This window comes from Crassostrea angulata, chromosome 2 (genome assembly GCF_025612915.1).
Source record: "Crassostrea angulata isolate pt1a10 chromosome 2, ASM2561291v2, whole genome shotgun sequence".
NCBI classification, from domain to species: Eukaryota; Metazoa; Mollusca; class Bivalvia; order Ostreida; family Ostreidae; genus Magallana; species Magallana angulata.
This window is the reverse complement of record NC_069112.1, coordinates 77,373,356-77,398,072: the sequence shown is the minus strand read 5'-3', so window position 1 is coordinate 77,398,072 and position 24,717 is coordinate 77,373,356. Positions and strand designations below refer to the sequence as shown.

Sequence of the window (24,717 nt, the reverse complement as noted above, 5' to 3'; positions counted from 1 at the left end):
CAGTTCATCAAATACAGCCTTCATATCACACTCTGTATTCCAAAAATCGATACATCCATTGTCTTTGCTAACACCCAAATATCTAAAGTGTTAAACAAAGTTTTCCACTACAAGCTTACAATTACGTTCTTGTCTACTACTCTTAAACACATGGCGAATCGCGCTTTAGATACTCCATTTGATTACCTTGACATCGCATAAACTTACTTTTTACACTATGTATATACTTTTTATGATTAGTTTTATACAGATATCTACATCTTTCATCAAACCAAAGTTTATTTTTAATGACACCGTTGCTTGTTTTTTTTTTTTTATCAAAAACAGTATGTTTACAGTATGACTCAAAAATATTAGTTTGACATTGTGTAAAAGTTGATATATTCACACGTTCTTCCATAGTAGAAACAATACAATTTAAGTCGTGTAATACATTTTTCAAATCATTTCTCATATCACATAAATGTTCTTGAATCCAGCGATAAAATTGACTGTATCACATACACCATTACTATCAAGAATATTTTCTCCATGTTTTTCTTTCATACATTTGCTAAATGAGAGATACATAGGGGCATGATCAGACCATTCATTGAATTCCAGTTTTTTAAAATTAGTTACATATTTATATAATTCATTAGCGACTACAGCATAATCTATGCCACTACTTCCCAGGTGATTGTTAAAAGTCAATCTACCATGAGCATCCCCAGGCTTTCTACCATTACATATCCTCGAACCAAAAGACTTGCATATTTCTATCATACGTCTATCAAAATCATTGTAACCTCAGACAAACGTTTAGTAAAATAACTACCTGAATCATAATTAAACATATCTCGGAGTGTTTCATATAATTGATCTGATATACAGTCATTTTCTATGTAATCTAACTGGGTATTTTTCCGACTATTCCAATCCTCAATAAGGCTAATAGAATCCAAGTCGGTGTAAGTTAAAATATAATACTCCAGCTCTTCAAAAATATTCTTATCATAAAAATTGTAATAAGTATTGTTTTCATGTGGTATGTACAGACAACACATAAAAATGCTACTGGGACAGAACACCAGACCCTTATCAATTTAAACCCATATAGCAGTATATAAATAGTGCCTGTTTGGGAGGGTAACAGTTGAAATTGACACCCCGAGGAAAACATTGGTTCTCGAGGGTTATCAATTTCAATTGTTATCCTACCAAACAGGCACTATTTATTTTATTATACTGAATATCTTAATTTTCGAGATTTTTTTTTACTGCTGCTGAATAGAAATGACGTGAATTCCACGGCGAACTGTACGGACATAATTTACGCGCATGTAACAATTCGTTGTGTTACCCGTTGCTAAATGTGTTTCTAACGCTGAAGGTAATAGAATGGATTATCACCAAGGTCTTAACCAATCAGATTTCAGTATTTAACATGAAAGTATGATAATATCATATACACATTTCAAAATATGTAAGTTTTTTGATAATATATGTTTTTTAACTAATAAAATAATACCACCGCCTTTACTTTTGCTTCTGTGAAACATATTTATGTCAAATACATTAATGAATACATCGTCTTCATAGAATTTACTTTTATCACCCAGCATTCGGAAAGAAATACTATTTCATATTTGCAAATAAGATCAACACAATAATTATTGTTATCATTAAACTTATTTACAATTGACCTATAAACATTCCATGAAAGAATATTTAAACAGCATGTACAGTCATGACCGCTATCATTCAGTTCCGCGCTTTGTATCGCCCCGAGTTCTGCGGCCGAGGGTCCTAAGTGGGTGTGGATAGACTCATCCCTGTAATGTGTCCCGTCCCGCACCGCTCCAGCGTAGTCCATAGGCTCTACCGTCACTGGGACGCAGTCACTGTTATCACTGTTAAAACTCTCCAGATCGTAAATGTGACCATTACTATAGAGACGGTCGCGAATCAATTTCACAGTAGCACCTTCTTCTCTCTTCAGCCTCATTATCAGGATAAGTGCCCTCCGCCTTTCATCTATAGCAGCCGGAAATTGACGATGAACTCCCCATGGTGTTCCCCTTAACCAGTTAGCCCTCTCTAGCACTGTACTTACGTCCGACAGGTAGATAAAACGAGCCACAATCGGTCTTGATTTGCCTCTTTGGAAACGGCCAAATTTTTTAATATTGGCAAATTCAATGTAGTTGTCGAGATCTGGCTCATTCCGCAACAATTGTCAGTTGATCTTTCTGCCGGGGTAATTAAATGTTTTTATTCAATTTCTAGAGTAGCCTACTGTCCTTTATAAAAATTAACTTTCATTAAAATCAAAATCTGTACATGATAATTTTATGAGACAAAAAATTTAATCAAATGCAATCACGAGCACCTGCATGTTCTTGTTATACATTAATTATTTTTCCCAAGGCAATACGCCCACAATACCCTATTTTCAAGGATGAATGGGTTGCTGTTAACGTATTACAATGGACCGTATATTCTTTTTTTTTAGAATATTGCATTTAGATTTCCGCTAAATCAAGCACATCTACAAATTCAATTTATATACGAGGGTTGTTCGGAAATTATTGAGACATTTTCTCTTATTCTTTTAGTAAAAAAGATAAACTCTTGAAATTTCACCAAAACGTAAATCAGGATAGAGTTTATCAATGTAAACAGTTTCTTGTTCATGGCATGAATAGATCATTCCTAGTAAGCTGACCAAAGTGCTTTCGTCCTGTAACCCGGCGCAACCGCAAACTTTTCGCAACGTCATTTTAACGCTTCTTATTGCTCCCGTGTTTTAAACACCTTACAAACGAACTGAAATAAGAATTATTCTTTATTTCTCATCTTTTGTTTTAATTTCAAGATGTCATCATTTACAATTTCTCTCATTCTTGTTTTTTTTAAAGAAAAAATCGAGATATTTTTACCCGAAAGTCTAATTACTGTGAATGTCTCCTGCAGTCATTTTTTACATTATTTAGAACTGTTTACAACAGTTTGTGTGTCAAAAGTTGTTCCCTTTGGCCTAATTCTAGATAAATAATCAGTGAAAAAAATATGATGAACTGAAGTTCTATTCCTTGTCTTGTCATCGTATAGTTTTTTGCGCAATTGCGTGGTCTTCTTCTGAGATTTCCACCAGTTTAATGGTTTTCGTTGCGCCGCCTTGACGTCAAAATTCAATGTAAAGTCGTTGTCAGATTTTTATTGTTTGGTAAATATATGTGTACCATATCCGTAATTCATCTCGAACATCACTGAAACTTAATCGACAGTTAGTCGCAAAGCATAGCAAAATGAACATATTTAATTTGATTTCGTTTATCATTAACTGTAATTCTACGGACACTTATAAAGTAGATGTTTAAGTTGTTTAATCTCCGAGTTCATGGCTGCGCCGGGTACCCCGACCACCGACTTGTTTATCTACTGTCGTAAACAAAATATTTAATATACTTTTAATATCACTTTGTTTTATTATTTGTTGGTGTTTCTTCAGTGTCTATGCCAATTTTCACCACAATTCTTCACTTAGAAAATATAATAATCGATTTGTCTCAATAATTTCCGAACAACCCTCGTAGATATATGTAAAAAAAAAAGATATATATATGGATGTTAAACAATACGATAACTTAGATCCACACTTACTTGTTGAACAATTAGTATCTGCCAAGCATCGTACACGTTAGTGCTCGGTACTTCTCAATCGATATTTATTCATAAAAAAAGAATTTAAGTCTTTCTTCAAGCCATTATTTCCATAAGTATTATTAGAAATGATTAAGCGATATTTTTTTTTCAATGTTAAATTTTCAAAACACAGTAAAAAGTACATCTATATAAGCTAAAATTATGATTTTTTAGTGAAATTAACTAAATTCATTATTTAATATTATTTTGAAAAACAATCTGTTAGAATATCATAAGTAAAACAGGTGCGTTAAACGTCGATTTGAAGCGGAAAGCCCATCATTATATTATAGCTTCATAAATTTCGTAACGTCATATACCTGTGACGTTACATATTTGGCAATTCAAAATTTTACGTTGGCAGACAAAAGGGTTCAGGTCGGTGGCGGGTTTAGAGTTTTGCTCTCTGTGCGCATGGTAAAGCGCATTACTGTCGTAAAACGCAAATGCAAAGTAAATGTTCAAATATGATTAATAACATTTGCAAAGTAATTGTAATTTAATTATTTAAGTTGTGCATTTTATATTGCAGCGTCAATAATTAAAATTGAAAGTATAATTTGCAAAATAAGATTATATGCCCAATCCTTTCCGGTTCTGTGTGAGTGGAGGGGCATTTTGTTATCTATTACTAATGAAATTAAAGCTGTTTGGTCCGAATTTATATCGAATTTTTTATTTGCTATTAAACGATGGTTATGTTAAGTAGGTGTATAATAATAGACATTGAAATAGTTTTCCCGGTCAATTAAGCCATATTTCAATGAATAATTATGTAGAAAATTTGCTAACAAAACAAACGACGTAAAAGGGTATCACATTATTTTGCCTCATATTAACTTTCGCGCCTGACGTCGAGACCGGTATGGTTGTATTACGACTTTCACACCACTTTGAATGAAAGTCAGAATGTTCAGACAAATTAAAAACAAACCTGTGTACATTTTCTTCGCTAATATTTCTGAAGTTTGGTTTGTTAACATTGAATTCATAACATGTGGGTTGGTTAAACCCAATCATTCGGGGGACGAAACCAAACGGTCCCCTTTTCTAAACATTCCTATAATGCATTTTCCGTTTGTCCAATAAGAAATTATTTTTATTTACTTTGAATATTTTTAAGATTGAAAGGAAATTGATTCTGCTGGTGTAAATATGAGAAAAGCTATAACATTCTAAAATCATTGGTTTGGATGGAAAATTATTTGAAACTGTAAAAACAAAATATCAAGCAGCTTTAAATTTTATTCGTAAACATCCTTATATTCTGTTCAATTCTAAATGTAAAATGTCTACTAAGACACGTTTATATATCCAAACTATGACGTATGTTTGTAATTTTCTAAATATTAAATTGAAAATGATAAACCTTTTTTCTATATAATCCTATATAAAATTTCGGGGATACTTCGGAAATACGACCAAAATTTATGCGCATTAAACAGAAGAGAAACTCTCCGGTTAATGTACTTTAGTTGATCTTACACTGGAAAAACAAATTAAAGGAACTGTTTGAAACAGTCTCCCCTCCTTCTTAGGAAGCTCTGTCACTTTAATTGTTTTGAGATAATTCCAAAAGATATCTAAATTTAATGAACAATTTGTGTTCATAAAACATACAATGGAATGGGCGAGCTTCAACAAATTAAGTATAAGATTAAGATTGGAAAGTATAAAATTCTAAGTGTGCATACATGTAGGCGATGACTTGATTGACTAATCAGTGTAGATTCAGCAGGAGGAGGTAGCTGTGGTATTTTGCTGTCTATTGTATAGTATACAGTTTGTAGTATATAATTGTATAAAACATAGATGGCATTTCGTGAATTTTTTTTTCAAATCAACAATCCACATTTCGTTTGTTGTCACATTACAGAAAGACCGTCAAAGCTGATTATTTTTTGATGCTCAGTTTTATAAGTACTGTTGATGTCTGACTTATAAAAGAGAAGATAAACCAGGTAAACAACAGAACATTACTTGTGAAATTCAAAAACAGACATTAATTCTGTAAATAGATATTTAAACTCGCCTACGTATAAATACGTTATATATAATTTAGGCAATAGGGGATAAAATGATGGTGCAACAGGATCAAACGTAAAAAAATATTTATCTTTTTGAGAATGAAGCACTTATGTGTATTTTTAATTATACTCAAACATGCTGAAACATAAGCATCAAATATAGTCATTTTTGTTCATGTGTTTTTATTACATGTTGCTTGTTAGCTCCTCGGTAGCTTAAAAAAACTAAGATGTATTTCAAGGTGGGGTAGACGTTTCATATTTGTTTGCTCAAAATATCCTTAATAATCTAATAATCTGTTCATGTTTTTTAATCTGAAAGTGTTTTTGAAGCATGTACAATGATAAAGATAGTTATTGATATTATTTTTCTTCAAACAATTAAAAAAGATTAAACGAAGCATAATGAAAAACATAATACAAAACAAAATTTGACGACCGTGACGTCGTGACATATTTGACAATCAAGTCAAAGTAGTGTTAACATATCTTACTAAAATTGTCACAAAATGCTTAAAACACAATATCTTGAATATCTTTCTATATTTGCATTCAGAAAGAGTTGGCTAATCTGAATTAACAAAGAGATGAATTTGTAGATTTTTGATCTTGAGGGTTCTTTTCTCGTTACGCAGTCATACATGTTTGACTATTGAATTTTTTTGACATGAATTATTTCCATGAACTAGTAAGCGACGTCTTTATACTTCTGATCAGATAAAGTAATCATGGTAATGTAAAAAAAAAATGAAGAATTTATCTACATGTAACGTGGTGATCGCCATTACACAGTTTACGTATTATACTACTGTCCATGTACATACATACTAATAGTCGCAGATAAAACAGAAATACATGTACACAGATACTGAAACTTGGTTTTTTGGAGTTTTACACTTATCTTCATCTAAACGTAACAGATCATTGCAAACACCTTTTTTATGCAGTGACCATTGTACTTGTATTAAATACCAACGAAGTCATCATGCCGTGCCTAAATTTATCTTCGGTTAAGGAACAACGACATGATAATATGTAAAGGAAACCTAAAAGTATTAAACGAGGCACCTGTTTAATATGTTAATGTAATTATGTCTTTTGTTCGCAATTGATAAATAGTGTTTCTTAACGAACGTAATACTTCTTGATGCTGTGATCATTGTAGTTGTTTTAAATACCAACAAATCAATCATGCCGTGCGTAAATTTGATCTAAGGCTAAGGAACAACGACATGGTATTATGTAAAGAAACCCTAAACGTATTTAACGAGGAACCTGTAAAATATGTAGTGTTTCTAAATGAACAAAATACTTATTGATAATGACTGTTTTATTATTCATTCCAAAAACAGTAAACATATGGACGGCGACGTTAATTTACAACTACATGTAATCAATTGTAATTTACATGCTTATATTGCAATGAACACCATTTAAGTTCATAAGAAATAAGAAAGAAATCACTGGTCAAACAATGATTTCAAAGACCAGTTGTGAATATTAGTAAGTTTTTCAACATATTGTGGTAAATGCTTTCAATTTCAGTGTAGACCTGACAACTCATGCATCAAAAACAACTCTTTCCGCAGAACTGGGGAGAAATTTAAGTAAATCGAGTGGTGTCTTTTAAAGAACCAGCTACATGTATATCCATTGAATTCCTAGGGGCGGTTTTGTGGTCTATCGGTGGTTATCCCTTGTTAGTTGTGCTATACTATGGGAGGCAGGTTAGATTTAGGACCTAAGCTCGATCTCTATATCCTTCTTCGTCCCTGGGACTCATTCTCTACAGGTGTTTACTAGAAGTCTATTTCCACAACAGTTACATGGGGGATCCCAAGTAGTTTTTTTTTCTGGGTTACACCGTGGTATTTATTTTGGTGAATAATTACTTTATTTGTAGATTGCGACAATCACTTGTAATGTAATTAATATATAAATTTTCATTTTACTTATTTTCTACTTATAATTGGATGAGAAATCTGATTTCAGCGCTGCGAAAACCCTTCGAAAACTTTGCGGAAACTTAAGGTTATTTTAGGTTTCTGACAGGTTTCAGCACGAAAACTTCAAATTTCATTAAATTTCCGCAGTGTTGATCTTTCACCTGCGCCAAACTGGTTTTACATGCATTAAAATGTCTTTATTCAGTTGTTTTCATGTAGAAGGGAGAATCTCCAAACCACTAGTCTATAAATAGTCTTTAACTTAATTAAAACGAAGCTTTAAAACTGCCAAATATTTGATACTGGTTTTTTATATGAATGAATTATGTACGTCTAGCATGAATTGCAGCATTTATGTAAAGGAAAGATGCAGTTTTATAGTGGGTTGATATATTTACTTTTAACGTTAAAATACATTCCATGAGAACTATCGACAGGAATGCAGATCGTGACGTAAAAGTTAATTATGACGTCATATCATATGGAGTACAGACAAGTATCTTTCTACACATCGCTGCAAAATCCGTCGGGAAGCCTTAATATGCAAGCAAAGTTTGCAAATCGTTAAAATCCTTATCTGGGGGAGGGGGATGCAAACACCTACTATCTACTACAACTTCGATTTCACTGTGAAATTCCAGATTTTGTACCTGTTGCCAATAGGGGAAGGCAACTCAGAGTTTACAATTTTTCTATCTGTAAATTAAAAAATAAAATGTTTGCTGCGAAAGTGGGGGGAATCCCCCACCCCTCCCCAAAACCGATGCTACGTATATGTAGTATCAGTAACGCTGAAACTTACTGCACATATAAGAATTTACGCATGATAAAATTGAACGTAAACCTGCTGAAAATAATTAATATATATTACTTTTTAAATAAGAAAAAAATTAGCAATGGTTTCAGCGATGCGTAAACATTTTGGAATCTCAGTTGTAAGTTTCTGCATACTGAAACCTAGCGAAAATGTGCTGAGACTGGTTGGTATCCCCATAATAATTTTCACAAATGTTCATACATTTTAATTTTGGTTTCTGCATTGCGGAATCCATAAAGAATCTTAGACTAAAGTTTCAGTTGACTGAAACCTAAAGGATACTTGCTGAATCGATATAATGGTTTCTGCATTACGGAAACGGTACATTAAACTTCAACTTCAAGTTTCAGCAAGGTTTCCATATAGTTTCAGTTTTGCTGAAACTGGATTTTTTCATTCAGTGTATATTTGAGGTATAGGCATAAATGGGACAATATATAATAATTATATAAAACACAACCTTCAATCTTCTATGTAGTTTCGAATCTGTATATGGTTTCTTTGAACAAAAAAAAAAAAAAAAAAAACATGTTACAGGTTTAACGAATACATGTGGTATTATATATGTAGAATTTTTTCTACAATAAATGTTAAGCATACATAAAAATATCACTTTAACACAATGAAGTAAATCATAAGGCGATTGGAAAGACATGACTATATTGACAATGCACATATCAAGGACTTAATACATAAAAACGTTTTGTTTACTCCATATGCTTATCGTTTTATTTACTACCTACACACAACTTGAAAAGAATTCCCATTACATTAATACTCTTTTAGGATTTTTTTACAGTGCGTGTTGCATCCTTTTATGACCAAAAAGGATGGTGTTTAATTAATCTAGTTTCTTTTATCAGTTCATCTTTGATCTCGTGATTCCTTTTGTAGCTTTTTATGGTGGAATCTCAAATTACTTCCTTGGATTCTCGGTGTACGTCTCCAATACAACAGACAGATCACATGGAACAATGTGTTACAAGGACAATAACTTTACAGCACTCGCCATACCTGCTGTCTTCACCATTACCTGTCCTGTACATGGACAGTACGTCATCTACTACAACGAGAGACAACCAGGAGTTATCTACCCTAGAGGATACTCTACTAGCGTTGATATTAGCCTCTGTGAAGTGGAGGTGTATGGTGAGTGTTACTTTTTTGATACGTCGATCAAAGATTGGATTTTTATACCATTTTATTATCGTGATTATATACATTGTATATATATATATATATATATATATATATATATATATATATATATATATATATATATATATATATATATATATATATATATATATATATTTCAATTCATAAAACGCTAAAGGTCATTCAACAAAAGGTTACATACAATACAGTCCATGTATAATTGAAGCGGCTAGCAGGAATACACATAACATCAACAACTTTGAAAATGCATGCATCGTCAGTTGATGTAGAGTATTCGGCTGAATTAAATGAATTGAACGCAAAATGAAATAGGTCATATGAAACTTCTGAGTCAAAAACAAATGAACAATTCATGCGATGGCCTATGATACTCTTGGTTTTGCAGCACGATTATTGAAACCTGGTTATTGTAAGATGGACCATTGCAAAAAACATTGTGCAAGAGGACGCGACCGTGGAAAAAAACCGTCGGTATCTCAACAAAGTATTAAATTGTTTGTGCAGTTATTTCATGTACAAGCTTTTGATGGCCTGCGACGTCAACAAGCGGCATTTCCTGCATTAAATGTATTTACTGCCTGTAAAGTGTCTACAACCTTGAACACCAGACGCAGATCGTGTGTGTAGTCGAGTCATCGGCAAGTCTGGGTTGCGCACACACACACTCGGCGCTCGAAGTATGTCTGCCTGTATTTTTTTTTCTATTTTTGACTTGTTCGAAAGAACAACTGGGCCAAATATCAACCAAATTTGGTACAAATCATCTTTAAAATCACAGGATTCAAATTTCTGAAAATGAAGCGCCCGATCTTCTTCCAAAGGAAGATAATTAAGACTATTAAAAATCTGTTTGCATCTTTAAAAGACCTTCTCAAAAACCAATTGCCCGAAAAAGCTGTAACATGTGTTGAAGCATCTCCAGGTTGTATACATGTATATCCACGTGTGTTGAAATCGTTAACCCCAGGAGTAGTGTGGGGCCACCATGGAGCTCTTTTTTTTTTTTACCTAGGAATATATTGAGACAAATCTTAGAAATCTTCTTTTCAGAAAACCAATTGGCCAGCAAAGCTATAAGTTGTGTGAAGCACCCTTTTGTGGCGTAGATTCAAGTTTCTTTATATCATGATCCCAGGTGTAGGGCGCACTGTGTTTTTGTAGCTATATGCAAGTATTTTGACTTATTGATGATTCTTAATTGTTTAACTACGGGGTATTCTGAAATATTTCCTCGCACAGGAAGTTATCAAAATTTGTTCAGCAAGTTCAGTTATCAGGTTTAGGCTGCAAATTTGGGGTCATCTCGTGGTCAGCTTCCCTGGGTAGTCATTGTCATTAACTTTCCTATACGTTTTTGTAAACATTGCTTTGTACCTCTGTCACGTGTTTGATTTATCAACATGATTTTCAAAGAGAGATTAAGAGGCACAATTTTGCATTGGGGTTAGATGATAAATCCCGTTAAGTATTTAATTTCTAATAACGGGTAGTGTTAAGCCTAATTATTATAGCTTAGGATACTAAAGATTCCTTTTTTTTACACGGAAACTTATATAATTCAGGAATTTAACTGTTTTGCATTAAATAGCAAGTGCATCAAATCACGAACACTGAACTTTTATCATATATTCATTTAGTTTACATCTCTCCACAATAATAAAAACGAGATTTCAAAATCTGCAAATGTGCTTCACGCAATTTTTTGCGAATATTAATTCCTTTTGTTTATTTAGGAATCTAGAGTAAGTCAAGAGAGTTTTTTATACGTTGACTCACTTACGGAGACGGATATGCAATTGAGCGCACAGGGAGACCAAATATATATACACCTTGTTCATTCTGACCCATTATAAGGTTACTAGTTTAAGGAACCACCCAGCATAGCTTGCATTTGATTGCATTTGATAGATGCATATTTGCACCATCCCCTGTTTTCATTTACGCGCAAAAGTAAGAAAGGTAGGCGAGTGCGATGCAAGAGACCAGCTTCGCTGATGTCATTCTTAGTAGATGAGCCTAAGATTCCTAAAAAAGGAGTAGTTACGCGGAAAACCAGTAATCAGGTGCAGCATGCGCAGCCCAATGAGGAACCACAATTAGAACCCTGATGTCCGGAAAACGTTAGCAAGGACAGAATGATAATTGCCCAAGGAAGGAAACATGTTTGTCACGGGGGATCAGCTACATATAACAAGATGCAGCCCTAAGACGGCGGTGAATTAAATCCTAGTTCCAATCTCGCTACCCCTAGGTTTGGTTGTCGAGTGCAATTGAATTGAAAATCAAAAGAATAGAAACAATAAAAAGTGTTATCCTTTCTTTCATTTGAATACCAAATACAAGACGTTGGAAGGGGGGGGGGGTGTGAATATCTTGACTACATAAAATCCTAAGTATGAACTAATAATGAAATCGAGAGGGGTATAGTTTTTTTTTTACCCACTTGTCTATTTAAAAATCAAGGAGTGGTCAACATGTTTTAGCGATACTTTATCACCGTAAATTGTCAAAAGTGATTTCAGTATATATTTCAATATACTTGAGATAATAATCAACCGCATGATATTTATACTTTTTTAACTCACCGTATTATTGGATAAGCAAACGTTACAATTTGTTTAAAGTGCTGTTTTCCCCTTTGTATAGGATGTCCTGGAGGGTTTTACGGGGCTTACTGTTCTAACGCCTGTCCAAATACCAATTGTTACTGTCACATAGAGACGGGCACCTGTCAGGGCTGCAAACCTGGGTATCAAGGTTACCTGTGTAAATCAGGTAATGTATGATCTATTGAACACTTTTAAACATTTGCATTATACATGGATACCACAGTATGGTCTTAGTGTAACTCATTTACAATGTTTTACAATTCTTTAATGTTGCCTTTTTTTTTACCTGTAATGTTAAACTTCATACTTTTATAGATAAACGTACACCATTTCTATAAACCAAGATATACGAGAATGTGTATATTGTGTATATTCATATGATTTTGCTTTATATATTAACGCCACCATTGGTGTTGTGGCTTCTCTTTCTGTGCAATGATTTATATTCGTCGGATTTTAAATAATTATTTACAAAATTGATACTTATCGACAGTTTCATATTCCAAGCGCATGTCTCTAAATAGTTTTGTTACCAATACGCAAAGTTACGACTGAGTATCAGAACCTGTCTTTAAAAACTGACATTAAAGTATAATTGATTTGTAATGCAAGATGAATAAACAAATATAATGCCTCTAAATCAAACAAATTGATGCTGCATTAAACAAGCAGGCACAAAACAAAAAGAGCAAAATTATTAGAGTTATTAAAAATTTGAAACAATTTAGTTATTTTTATGCTACATGTATTTAAGATTATAAAATATCCATAGAGATAATGTGCGCATGTATATTTAGCTTTAACAATAGATTTAAAAATATATAGTTTATAAAAATTAGTTTAATCCAACGTTCTTGATTATTTACTGACAAACACGATCTGACTATAACTTTGAACTTAATTGAGTTGCATTCAGAACAAAAACGTTTTGATGTTGTTGTACATTATTTTTTTTTTGGTATTATTTGGTTATTATATTAACATTATATATGTTATATTTGTTTTAAATATCACCGGAAAAATGTTCTATGTTCTTGTTTTGTAAACATTTTTTTTTCATTACTGTTTCATTGTATTGACCACTTTATAATGTGTAAGTAAACATTGTATTTTTCCAATAGCTTGTGATCGAGGATATTATGGTGCTGAGTGTCATCAAGGATGTGGACACTGCCGCGACTTAACTCAGTGCTTCCACACCAACGGGTCATGCTTAACTGGGTGTGCAGCTGGTTATCAAGGACAAAAATGTGAAGCACGTGAGTGGAAATATAAAACATTTTAAGAAAAAAATAAAAATCAACTTTATTTACACTTTAGTGGACGATTTAGCAATTATCTATTATACATGTATCTAGTTCTTTAATCTAAACTATATGGTTTTTTTTACATTCAGCTTGCCCATATGGATTGTTTGGACCGGACTGTGTTGACAGATGCAACGACACATGTGATGGATGTAACAGATTCAATGGTTCTTGTGATTCTGGGTGTTACCCAGGGTGGCAGGGATATGACTGTCAAGATGGTAATCAGAAATGTGTATATGCATTGTGTTCATTTGTTCTGTTTACTGATTAATTGACTGTTCTACCGATAGTAAAATGATGTTAAAAATATCAATGGACCAACGGTTTTAATTATAGTTTTACACAGTTGTGCTTTGTTTCTTTTTTATTTACTGTTTAAGTTACTTTTTCAGCATTAAAACTTTTAATTATTGTTTAGAGATTGTTAATTGATTAAGCTGAATCAATTGAGACGATATCTACCACCATCAAATTTAGAAAAGTGCTCAAAATATAATATTTAAACTTGACTATTTTCATTTTATTTTATCAAATAAGAAAACAACAAGTCATCAAGTCGTTGCACGGCATCTCACTTTGTGTGTAATGATGGTGTAACGGAAAAAAATAATACAAAGGAACCGATTTTTAAAAGTAGAATAAATCATTCAATACTATTTTTGATCTAGCCACACGAGTATAAATCTCTGTAATTTATGTTATTTATCAATTAGTAAATGTATATTTGCACATTTATTTAATCGTCCCAATATTTCATCTGAAAGTGCAAAAATAATCTTGCTATTATATATAAATCTTTATGTAATCAATCAGCTCTAGTTTTGAAATAGGCTGTTTGCTTCTTCAATATTTCTGTTCTATAAAATTCAATTAAAAGACGACATGATTTAAGTATAGTTTCTTACTAAGTTTACCTTTTTTTCTCAAAAGTTTGCGATAAAGGATCATTTGGTGATAACTGCAGCGGAACATGCGGACCTTGTCGTGACATAGACCAGTGTTCCAATATCAATGGGACATGTTTGACTGGATGTGCTGCTGGTTATCAGGGGGACTTGTGTAAAACATGTAAGTTATAACGTTAAACCAGATATGAACTTCCAATCAAATCCATACACTGAAAAAAATTACTAAAGATGTTAAAGATGTTAAGCAGATAGAAAATTTGTACTTATTTTTTATTTTTAAAATTTGGCTTAATTCAGTTGGAAAACTATTGCAATGTCCACTATTATATACATACTTGGAATACTCATAATTTGAAATAAAATCGGACCTAGCATCTTTAACTACTGTTTCTTTTTGTTTACCTACTTTTGATATGGAAGTAAGCAATGTTTTTTTTTTTCAATAGCATGTGTTCGAGGACAGTATGGGGCTGAGTGTCAACAAGAATGTGGACACTGTCGTGACTTAAACCAGTGCGTCCACACTAACGGGTCATGTTTAACTGGTTGCAAAGCTGGTTATCATGGGGAAACATGTGAAGCACGTCAGTCGAAAAATAATTCATTTTAAGAAAAAATTAAAATCAACTTTAACTACATTATAGTGAATGAATTGGCAAGCATCTATTATACATGCAACTATTATTATTTTTTTTTATTCATACCTTATGTATTACCATCAGCTTGCCCTTACGGATTTTTTGGACCGGACTGTACTGAAAGATGTAATGACACATGTGATGGTTGTAACAGATTTAATGGATCTTGTGATACTGGGTGTAACCCCGGATGGCAAGGATATGAGTGTCAATATGGTAATGGAGAATTTATATATTCATTGTTTATATTTTTTTTACTGAGTATGACGAATTGACTGTTATTAGACATAGTACTCTGCAACTAGAATAATTATGTAAAAAAAATGTACATGAACAAACTAGTTTAATTCGAGTTTTACACATTCGTGTTTTTTGTTTGTTTTTGTTTTTGTTTTTTTTTTTTGGTTAAATTTACTGTCTAAGTTATTTTTTTTTTTGTCAACAATACCCCTTTTTTACTGTCTTTAGATTTGGCCGAATAAATTTACTGATTTCTACATCTTTTTGTATTATTCAATATTTAGACTACAAATATTTAGTATGGTTTCTTTTAAGATACATTTTTTTTCAAAAGCTTGCGATAAAGGATCATTTGGTCATGACTGCAGTGATACATGTGGATACTGTCGTGATGTAAACCAGTGTTCCAATATTAACGGAACATGTTTGGCTGGATGTGCTGCTGGTTATCAGGGGGACTTGTGTAAAACATGTAAGTTGTAACGTTAAACCTGATACATGTATAACTTTAATTTTAGTACCGTTTACTGAACAAAATAATTAAAATATTATATACATTACTATTTTATAAATGTTAAGCAGATAAAATTGAAGTTGTCATGACATTTTTTTTGCCCGTACGATATAGATTAGATTTATTGCCTCATCTGTATTTAATATTACTTACATCAATACCCACTAATACATGTATAATATTGTTGTTATGTTCACGTACTATGCGTTAAAATTAGTCTGATTTATGGTCTACAAACCGGAGGGACTGACTGGTAATACTGTCTTCTCTAATCATCTTCTAGGGACCTTTAATACACTGCCTCGAAGATTTAATGCTAGAGTCTGATCTTATGTACATTTTTGCTTTATGGGTTATATGTTTAATGTAGCTTGTCCATACGGATTCTTTGGAACGGATTGTACAGACAGATGTAACGATACCTGTAATGGTTGTAACAGATTCAATGGTTCTTGTGATTATGGATGTAAACCTGGATGGCAGGGATATGACTGTCATAACGGTAATATAAGGTTTTGGTATTTGTAAAAAAAATGCATACTGTATGAATCTATACGATGTCTTTTTTAGCTCATTCGCCTTTGTCGACTTAAAGCGGATTATATAAAAAGGTGTATAAAAAAGTATAGAAGACGTAACGGCAATATTTCTGGAGCAGTATTTAATGATTAATATTGCAAATAAAACACTCCCTAAATAACCCATTTCCCCAACATTTTAAATTAGCAAACATAACCATTGAAATAGTATTTTCTTTGAAGAAAAAGTGCATTAATGCTCAAATCCTAATGTTAAATCATTAAAATATTTTCTCGCCATTTCTATTTTACTTTTATAAAATTAAATTTACAAATCATTTGATTAAACTTCAATATAAATGATTTGAAAATTTAAAAAAAAATATTTTATTAAATATTTGACTAAACATTATATCTGAAATTTTAAAAAAAAATTGTTTTCACTAGCTTGTGAAAAAGGATCATTTGGTGACAACTGCAATAAAATATGCGGACACTGTCGTGACGTAGACAAGTGTTCCCATATCAACGGAACATGTTTGACTGGATGTGCTGCTGGTTATCAAGGAGAAATCTGTAAAACACGTGAGTTTATGAGTTATGGCCTTATGAGGTGTATTCAAACGTTTCTTTTCCACTCTTAAAAAAGACACTTTAGAATATATTACTTCAAAATATTCAAAATTACAATTGCCATCAAACATTTATACAACATATAGTTATATGTATTTTTAAAAAAGCAATCAGTGATATGATGATTTACGTATATCAATCAAACATTATGAGATTGTGCAATTATTTGTGATTTCAATGTAACACCGTCAAAAGCAATTTTAGATATATGTTATCGTATCAATAACTGGATACAAAAAGCCGGATCACGTGATTGTGTATGCTCGTATGATTCTGCTTTGTATCCTAACGCCACCAATGGAGTAGTGACGTTTCTTTTGGTTCAATGATTATCTGTTCCTTGTAATTTAAATAATTGCTAACATAATCGATGCTTAAAGATCTATTCTTATTCATAGCACATGTCTTTTTATTAATTTGTTAATAATATGCGATGTTACGACAGAGAATCTTTACCTGTGACCTTCTGAAAGCCGAAACAAAACTTACTTGTACTGTTAAAATGGTTGAAAAAAATGCAATGCCCTAAAACAAACAAACCCATATTGTGTAAAAACAAACAGGCACAAAACAAGAAGAGCAAAACGAAGCAGTTATTTTTATGTTGGATGCATTTTAAATAATAAAATATCCTTATAATTAATGAGCGCATGTATCGTTATTTTTTAAAAATGAATTTGTTAATGTACATGTGCGGTAGACAAAACACAATTTAAACAAACAGTTTTGATTAAATTTAATAATTTTTAACAAAAACGATTTAACTATGAAATTAATGTTTTTTGTATTAATTGATTATTAAATTATACATTTTTTTTTAAAAAGATTTCCTCAATGTTGTTTTATAAACACTTTTTCATTACCGTTTCATTGTATTGACCAACTTCTAGTGTGTAAGTAAACATTGTGTTTTTCCAATAGCGTGTGGTCAAGGATATCATGGTGCTGAGTGTCAACAAGAATGTGGACACTGCCGTGACTTAACTCAGTGCTTCCACACCAACGGGTCATGCTTAACTGGATGTGAAGCTGGTTACCATGGGGAAACATGTAAAGCACGTGAGTGAACAAAAAATCATCTGAAGCCAAAATATCAACTTTAATAAATAAGTCTTCTCGTTATAAGCCATGTTTCTTATATTAAGAAATTAATGAAATTTGACACAGTCGAATAAATAATATAAAGAAATGTTTCTATTAATTAATCAAAGTTGATTATCTTGTTTTTGCATAAAGGCTAACACTGCATGAAAAAACATCTTTACAAATATTTACTTTGGTAGTAAAGGTCAGTAAAGGTATAATAAAAATCAGGTTAAACTTTACATTGACTTTACTGAATGTAAAGTTACTATTTACATTACATTTACTTCAATACAAAGAAACAGATTACCTTTACTTATCTTTACGTCTCAATCAAAGATAAAGATCAACTTTATCTTATGTTTACAAAGAAAGATAAAGGAATGGTTACCTTTGATGCAACATTATACAAAATTAAAGGTGATATTTAATATTAACTTTTTTCAGTTTCTCGACACCTGGTTGGTTAAATGTTTTATACTAAACTTCACTGCATGTAAGGTTAATTTTCAGTACATAACTTCTACTTAAAAACAACGAAACAAACCGTTATATCATCTTTACCTCTCTTTATGTCTCAATTATAAGTGAACTTTATTTAGCTCAGTACTGTATATAATTTACGTTTAAATGCATCTTTAAAAAAAAAAAAAAAAGCAAAATAAATTTCTCATTATAAAAATTTATTGTACAAAATAAAACTCAAGTATATATAACCTGCATAATGTTTTACTGAATATAAAATAATTGTGGTGATAAATAAAAGAAATCATGGAGTTCACATCTGTTGTTTGCTTTAATTAATTAATAAAATGCATATACGAATACACACTATAAAAAAAAAAATGTTAAAAGAAATGATACACACAAAAACGTGTGCTCGACTTCACGAAAATGTGAATATGAATGCAGTATGGTTTTTTCATGTGTCCAGCTTCACACAAAAACATGTGCTCAACTTCACGAAAATGTGAATATGAATGCAGTATGTATTTTTCATGTGTCCAGCTTCACACGAAAACATATGTGCTCGACTTCACGAAAATATGAATATGAATGCAGTATTTTTTTTCATGTGTCCAGCTTCACACGAAAACATGTGTGCTCGACTTCACGAAAATGTGAATATGAATGCAGTATGTATTTTTCATGTGTCCAGCTTCACACGAAAACATGTGTGCTCGACTTCACGAAAATGTGAATATGAATGCAGTATGTATTTTTCATGTGTCCAGCTTCACACGAAAACATGTGTGCTCGACTTCACGAAAATGTGAATATGAATGCAGTATGTATTTTTCATGTGTCCAGCTTCACACGAAAACATGTGTGCTCGACTTCACGAAAATGTGAATATGAATGCAGTATGTATTTTTCATGTGTCCAGCTTCACACGAAAACATACATGTGTGCTCGACTGCATTTGCCTGACAAAAAATACATATACAATTATTTGATACTCAATATAATTATGCAACCACATAAACTTAAGACTTTTTTACTTAATTCAATCACAGATCAGCTAAGAAATCGTTCTCTTGGTACAATTACAATAACATTTCTTTCACCACAAACAATGTCAAAAGCATACACTGCTTTACACCTTATTCTCTGAACAGGAATAACATACATACAACCATTGAACTATGTGGCACATTTGGATATAATTTTAAGTACATCTGTTGAAGGTATTCAGTCTCTTTTTCACTTAACGTACAGTTTTTTGTGGAAGAAAATGACAAACATTTATCTGTATCAAATGTCCAGTCCCATACATCATAGTGTGTGTGCCTTGATGACATTTTCATATAATCAAAAAATTTTGAAGCACTTTTCATCTGTTGCAAAGAACCCCTGTCTTTTTCATCATACAATGATAACATTTTCAAAAAATCTGGACCGAAGTCATCATTTACATTTTCGTTATAAGAAATATCAAAAACATGCATACTTTTTTCAAACTTTCGCATCAACTGCATTTCTATACATCTTTTATTGGTTGGAAATGATCCAAGAATGCCATTTTCTCTTTCAAAACTAAATAACCAAAATGAGTACACCGGTCCAAAATCAAAAATACACCTTTGTAAGTGTGCATGTAAATGCATGTTCATGGTAAGACCTTTACCATCAAAAGCTTTTTCTATTTTTTCACAAAATGACAATAAGAGTAGGTGTGCCACCTTAACATTGTTTTTAGTCAAACTTCTTGTACACAGTATTTTGCAAGCAAGAACAAATTTCCTCCAATAGTCTAAATGATCCACTGGAAGAATATCTTTTAAAACATAGATTGAAAATAAGACTGTCCAATTTTTCCATTGGTCAGCATTAAAGGAACCAAAACTGCTGGCAAACTTTTGAGGAAGTTTCCCAATATCAGATGGACAATGTACCTTCGAATTCTCTACTCTAGCTTGCATTTGTTTTAAATCATCAGCTGACAAAACTTTATAATCAATCCACAAGTTCAAGACACGTTTTGCTGTTCCCAAAAATAAGTTGTGCATAGGATCTATAATAGTCATTCTAATGGGGTCAAAGTAATCTAGCTCTAATAATACAGAATATCTAACACCATAAAATTTTTCTAAGTTTTCTCGTTTACCTTTAGTCTTTGACTTAACAATCTTGCGTACAATATCTCTATGAGACTTTGCATCTCTCATTTCCCATTCTGAAAAATTGAAACCGGCGTAACTCTTCTCGCCTATACCCCCTTCAAACTGTTTCATACACTTGTTACAACCTCTTGTTGCCCCATGACCCAAGAAACCACAGAGTTTTCTACTTGCAGGAATATCACATCCCACACATAATAAGACAAGTTTGAAAATAACAGGTGTTTTTGACTTATAACTTTTCAAACTAAATCAATGCCATGCTTCCCGTAATTCTTCAACAAGAGGTTCTATGAAAGAATTTGTTGGAGGTTCTGATTTCATATCTGGAATTAAACCTACAAGTATCATGTTTTTCTTTTTAAACCTCTCCTCTCTTGGCAAATTCAAAATGGTTAGATAAATTGCACCTATTGAATAATTTGAGTACTTAAATGGTTGGAACCAATCAACATTCATCATTACACCATAATTTCTTTCAGAAGTAAAAAAATTATACTCTAAGCCATTAAATTTCTGCCATATCTCCCCATCATAAACATCATTGAAAACATCATGGGGCACTTCTCTAAAACGCCAAAGTTCACAAGTTTCTTCAAAATCTTTTCTATTAACTAATCTTTGCAAAGACAATTTCAAACTTTTATAACAATATGTTTTTCTAGCAATCAATTTCTTTTTTCCTCCAACATTAATTGACTTCAATAATAATTCACCACATGGTCTCCTATAATGACTCATTACATGATTTGGCATCACAACATTTGAACACAATTTTGAAGTTTGTATGCCCTCAACCAAATGACAACAATCTTGAAATTCATACAAACAATGACATTTTGGACACACGACATATTTTTCAAAATCGTCTTTTTCAAATGAAATATATTTGTGTAATTGGTACATTGTAACTGGGAAACTTTGGTAAAAAGATTTAGCTAAATCAGATGAAAATGAAAAAACGTAAAACAAAGATCTTAATAAAAACAACAAAACTGAAAATGCTGCATCAGAAACATAGTGCACAACTTGCCACACAAGCAAGATTTTCAACACTGCGATGACATAATTTTGATATCCCCCCTGTATATCTACAGATTGCTTTTCACTTTCATTTTCTCTGTGTTCAATGTTATCTAAATAAAACTCATTAAATAACTCAGTATCTAGAACCTCCTCTTCACTGGTACTGTCAGATGAACTTGATGATAAATGTCCCATAAGGAATTCCTCCTCCATGTCTGATTCTTCCATCTGATTTTCAAAATGTTCCATTTCTGGTTCAGATGCTGGCAACAAAATAGGTTCATCACATTTAGACTGAGTCGGTTGAGATATATTTTCGGCCTTCTCTTCACAAGTGTGTCTCCTGAAATATCTGTCACTAAAGTCTTGCTGACAAATGGTGCAATATCTTCTTTTTCTTGATGATGTTTCATGGCTAAAATAAAATCGTGCATTCAGAATCAATATAATTATGAATTTTTGGACAATTGCCAATCCAGACGATCACTAGAATGCTGTCGAGCATTAGCTCGACACCTCAAAAAATACATATAGTATAGTACATTATAATTCAAGAATTACTGAATACATAATACAACCAGTATCAAATTAAAGTCAGTGCTTCATTCAATTATATCTTCATTTACAGAAATATATTTATCAGACTAACAAATTTATCTCTTGACATGATAACTATGAATTGAATGAAAATATAATAAAACATGTATAAAACTTACCGGGACTCCATAATCAATATGAAATAAGTGGCATTGACAAGTTTTAATCAAATATTATTCTTTATATTTCTTCTCTTTGGCCCTAACCCAGGTAGATACTAGTACATAATGCTCTTCTCATCTAAAAAAAAATATTGTGACACTGTTTATTTAAAATTTTAACAAGAAGAAATCATTTTCTTATTGTTCATAATGGGAGTGTTTCAGACGTTTGTACAACTTGTACTTGTTTGTAACTTGTACATGGTGAGAGGGCTATATTTTCGATGCATATGCAAGGAAAGCTGATGTCTTGTGATGCTTTTGCAGAGATCATACATTTTTACCATTCCAATTTAAATTAGTTCTTTGATTCACTCCTAATAGAGCGGTACAGAAGATTTTTGGAGAGGTTTAAAGATCTAATCAGCTTGACATTTACCAAAATTTAAACATCACCCTTGATAAAAAAATAAAACTTCTTTTGGGTGAAATAAATTTTCTATTAAAAAATTTACTAATTAAAAAATCTGTGATCAGGTATTAGAAGAAAAGATACAGTTTTTCTGGGTCACTGTGACAGGCATAATAATTGTCCCCTACTCTAAGAGTTGGATGGTCTAGGTCATTTCTAGACTTTATTTATTGGTATCTCCTGAAAAGGGAGAGCTCCATTCTATATATAAAGATGTTAGAAACTGTTTGATTTTAAATCAAACAATTTTAAATTTTTCTTTACTTCAAAATACTTTATAAAAATTGTATAAAAAAAATCACGAAGATAAAATTGGGTGGAAAACACCGGTTTATCTATTTATAAGTATCTATATAAAAATGAGACATTAGAAAAAAGTTTTTGAAAGTTAAATTCTGGTTAGTCAATACCAGAAATGCAAAAAAAAAAAGAAATATATAAAGTTCACTTTCAAAAAGCATTAAATAAAATAACCTCAGAAATAATGATTCCTTCAATGATGAATTTGTTGGGGTTTTTTCAAACACTTTTTGTTGAAATTCTTAAATTTTTTTTTAATCACAAGATCTTTCTAGGCTAGCACAAAGTGTCAGTCTGGTAGTGCATGTGTACTAAGAAGATACTGGTTAATTCAAGTTGTTTGTGCACAGGGTATATTTTTTCATTGTAATTTATTTCTAAACTGTAAACACTTTCATAATAATGATGCATCATTATCATTTATGGAAGTACATGATATCTAATAAACTTGAATGATTTAAAACTAATACAATAGTTTTAGAATGGATTGCTGCATTAGGTTCCTATCACATACCAAGACAAATAATAAACAACCTGTAGAGAGCAAGGATCATCCCGGTTGGATATTAATAACTGTTGGAATTTTAAGTGAGATAATAATAGCTGACATGTGTATACTAGATGGTTTATCTATGTACTGCTGCTGACTTCCAGATGCAGTGCCATGTTGTTAATTTACACCTAACAGTGTGAAACACTGAAATCCTACACATCAAAAAGGGTGCCCTGCAAAGAGGGGTCCATGTTATCCAAGCTCAATGTTTCCCAAAATATTTACAACAGATAATAACAGCTCGTTGTCATGAGTTTTGATCTTGGGAATCCATTAGTTTTAACAACATACATCTAAAGGCAACAGAAAGAACTGTGCAAAACATGTTTCAGAGGATTAACCCGATTAATGCTCTCAACTAACAGTATTTGAATACCAGTAGTAAGCAACTTACATAAAAAAATTTCAGCAATATAACACATCCTTAAAAATATGTGCACAGATATGAAAATATAACAATTACTTAAATCCAGACTCCTAGGTTACTTACATAAATGTATATTGCGTAGATCCATAACCGTTGACCAATTACAGGAATAAGAAGTGTAGTATTCCAGCAAATATTCTGTTTATCCTTTTCACTGTTTAGTCTGTAAAAAATGACAATAAATAAATGTATTATGTACTCTCTCTGTCTCTCCTAAAAAAGATGCATTCTTTAAACATTAATTCAAAGTTTATAATTATTATGAGCATATGTTATTGCTCATTTTTTTCTAATATATCTACCATATGGTATATTTGAATAATTCAATTATGAATAATCATTCATTATTTTAGTCAGCTAGCTATTAAACGTAACAAATGTAGAGGTTGTGGAGACATGCATGTATACAACCTGGCCTCACCATCATCAAAATTTTTAATTCACTTAACTCAATCCTCAACTCAATTCCTGTTAAGGATTAACCTAATAAATTAGAGGTAAAAATGCTGAG

At 31.9% G+C, this 24,717-nt stretch overlaps 2 protein-coding genes across 2 annotated transcripts in view; one reads left to right on the top strand and one right to left on the bottom strand.

The window, feature by feature from the left end:
* LOC128170918 (neurogenic locus notch homolog protein 2-like) overlaps positions 1-24,717 on the top strand; it is a 658,320-nt gene that overhangs the window by 118,235 nt on the left and 515,368 nt on the right. The gene's annotated exons all lie outside the window — the stretch shown is intronic.
* On the bottom strand, positions 20,530-21,991 carry LOC128170939 (uncharacterized). Its single transcript, XM_052836719.1, has one exon. The coding sequence runs from the start codon at positions 21,982-21,984 to the stop codon at positions 20,983-20,985; it is 1,002 nt and encodes a 333-aa protein (XP_052692679.1). The 5' UTR covers positions 21,985-21,991; the 3' UTR covers positions 20,530-20,982.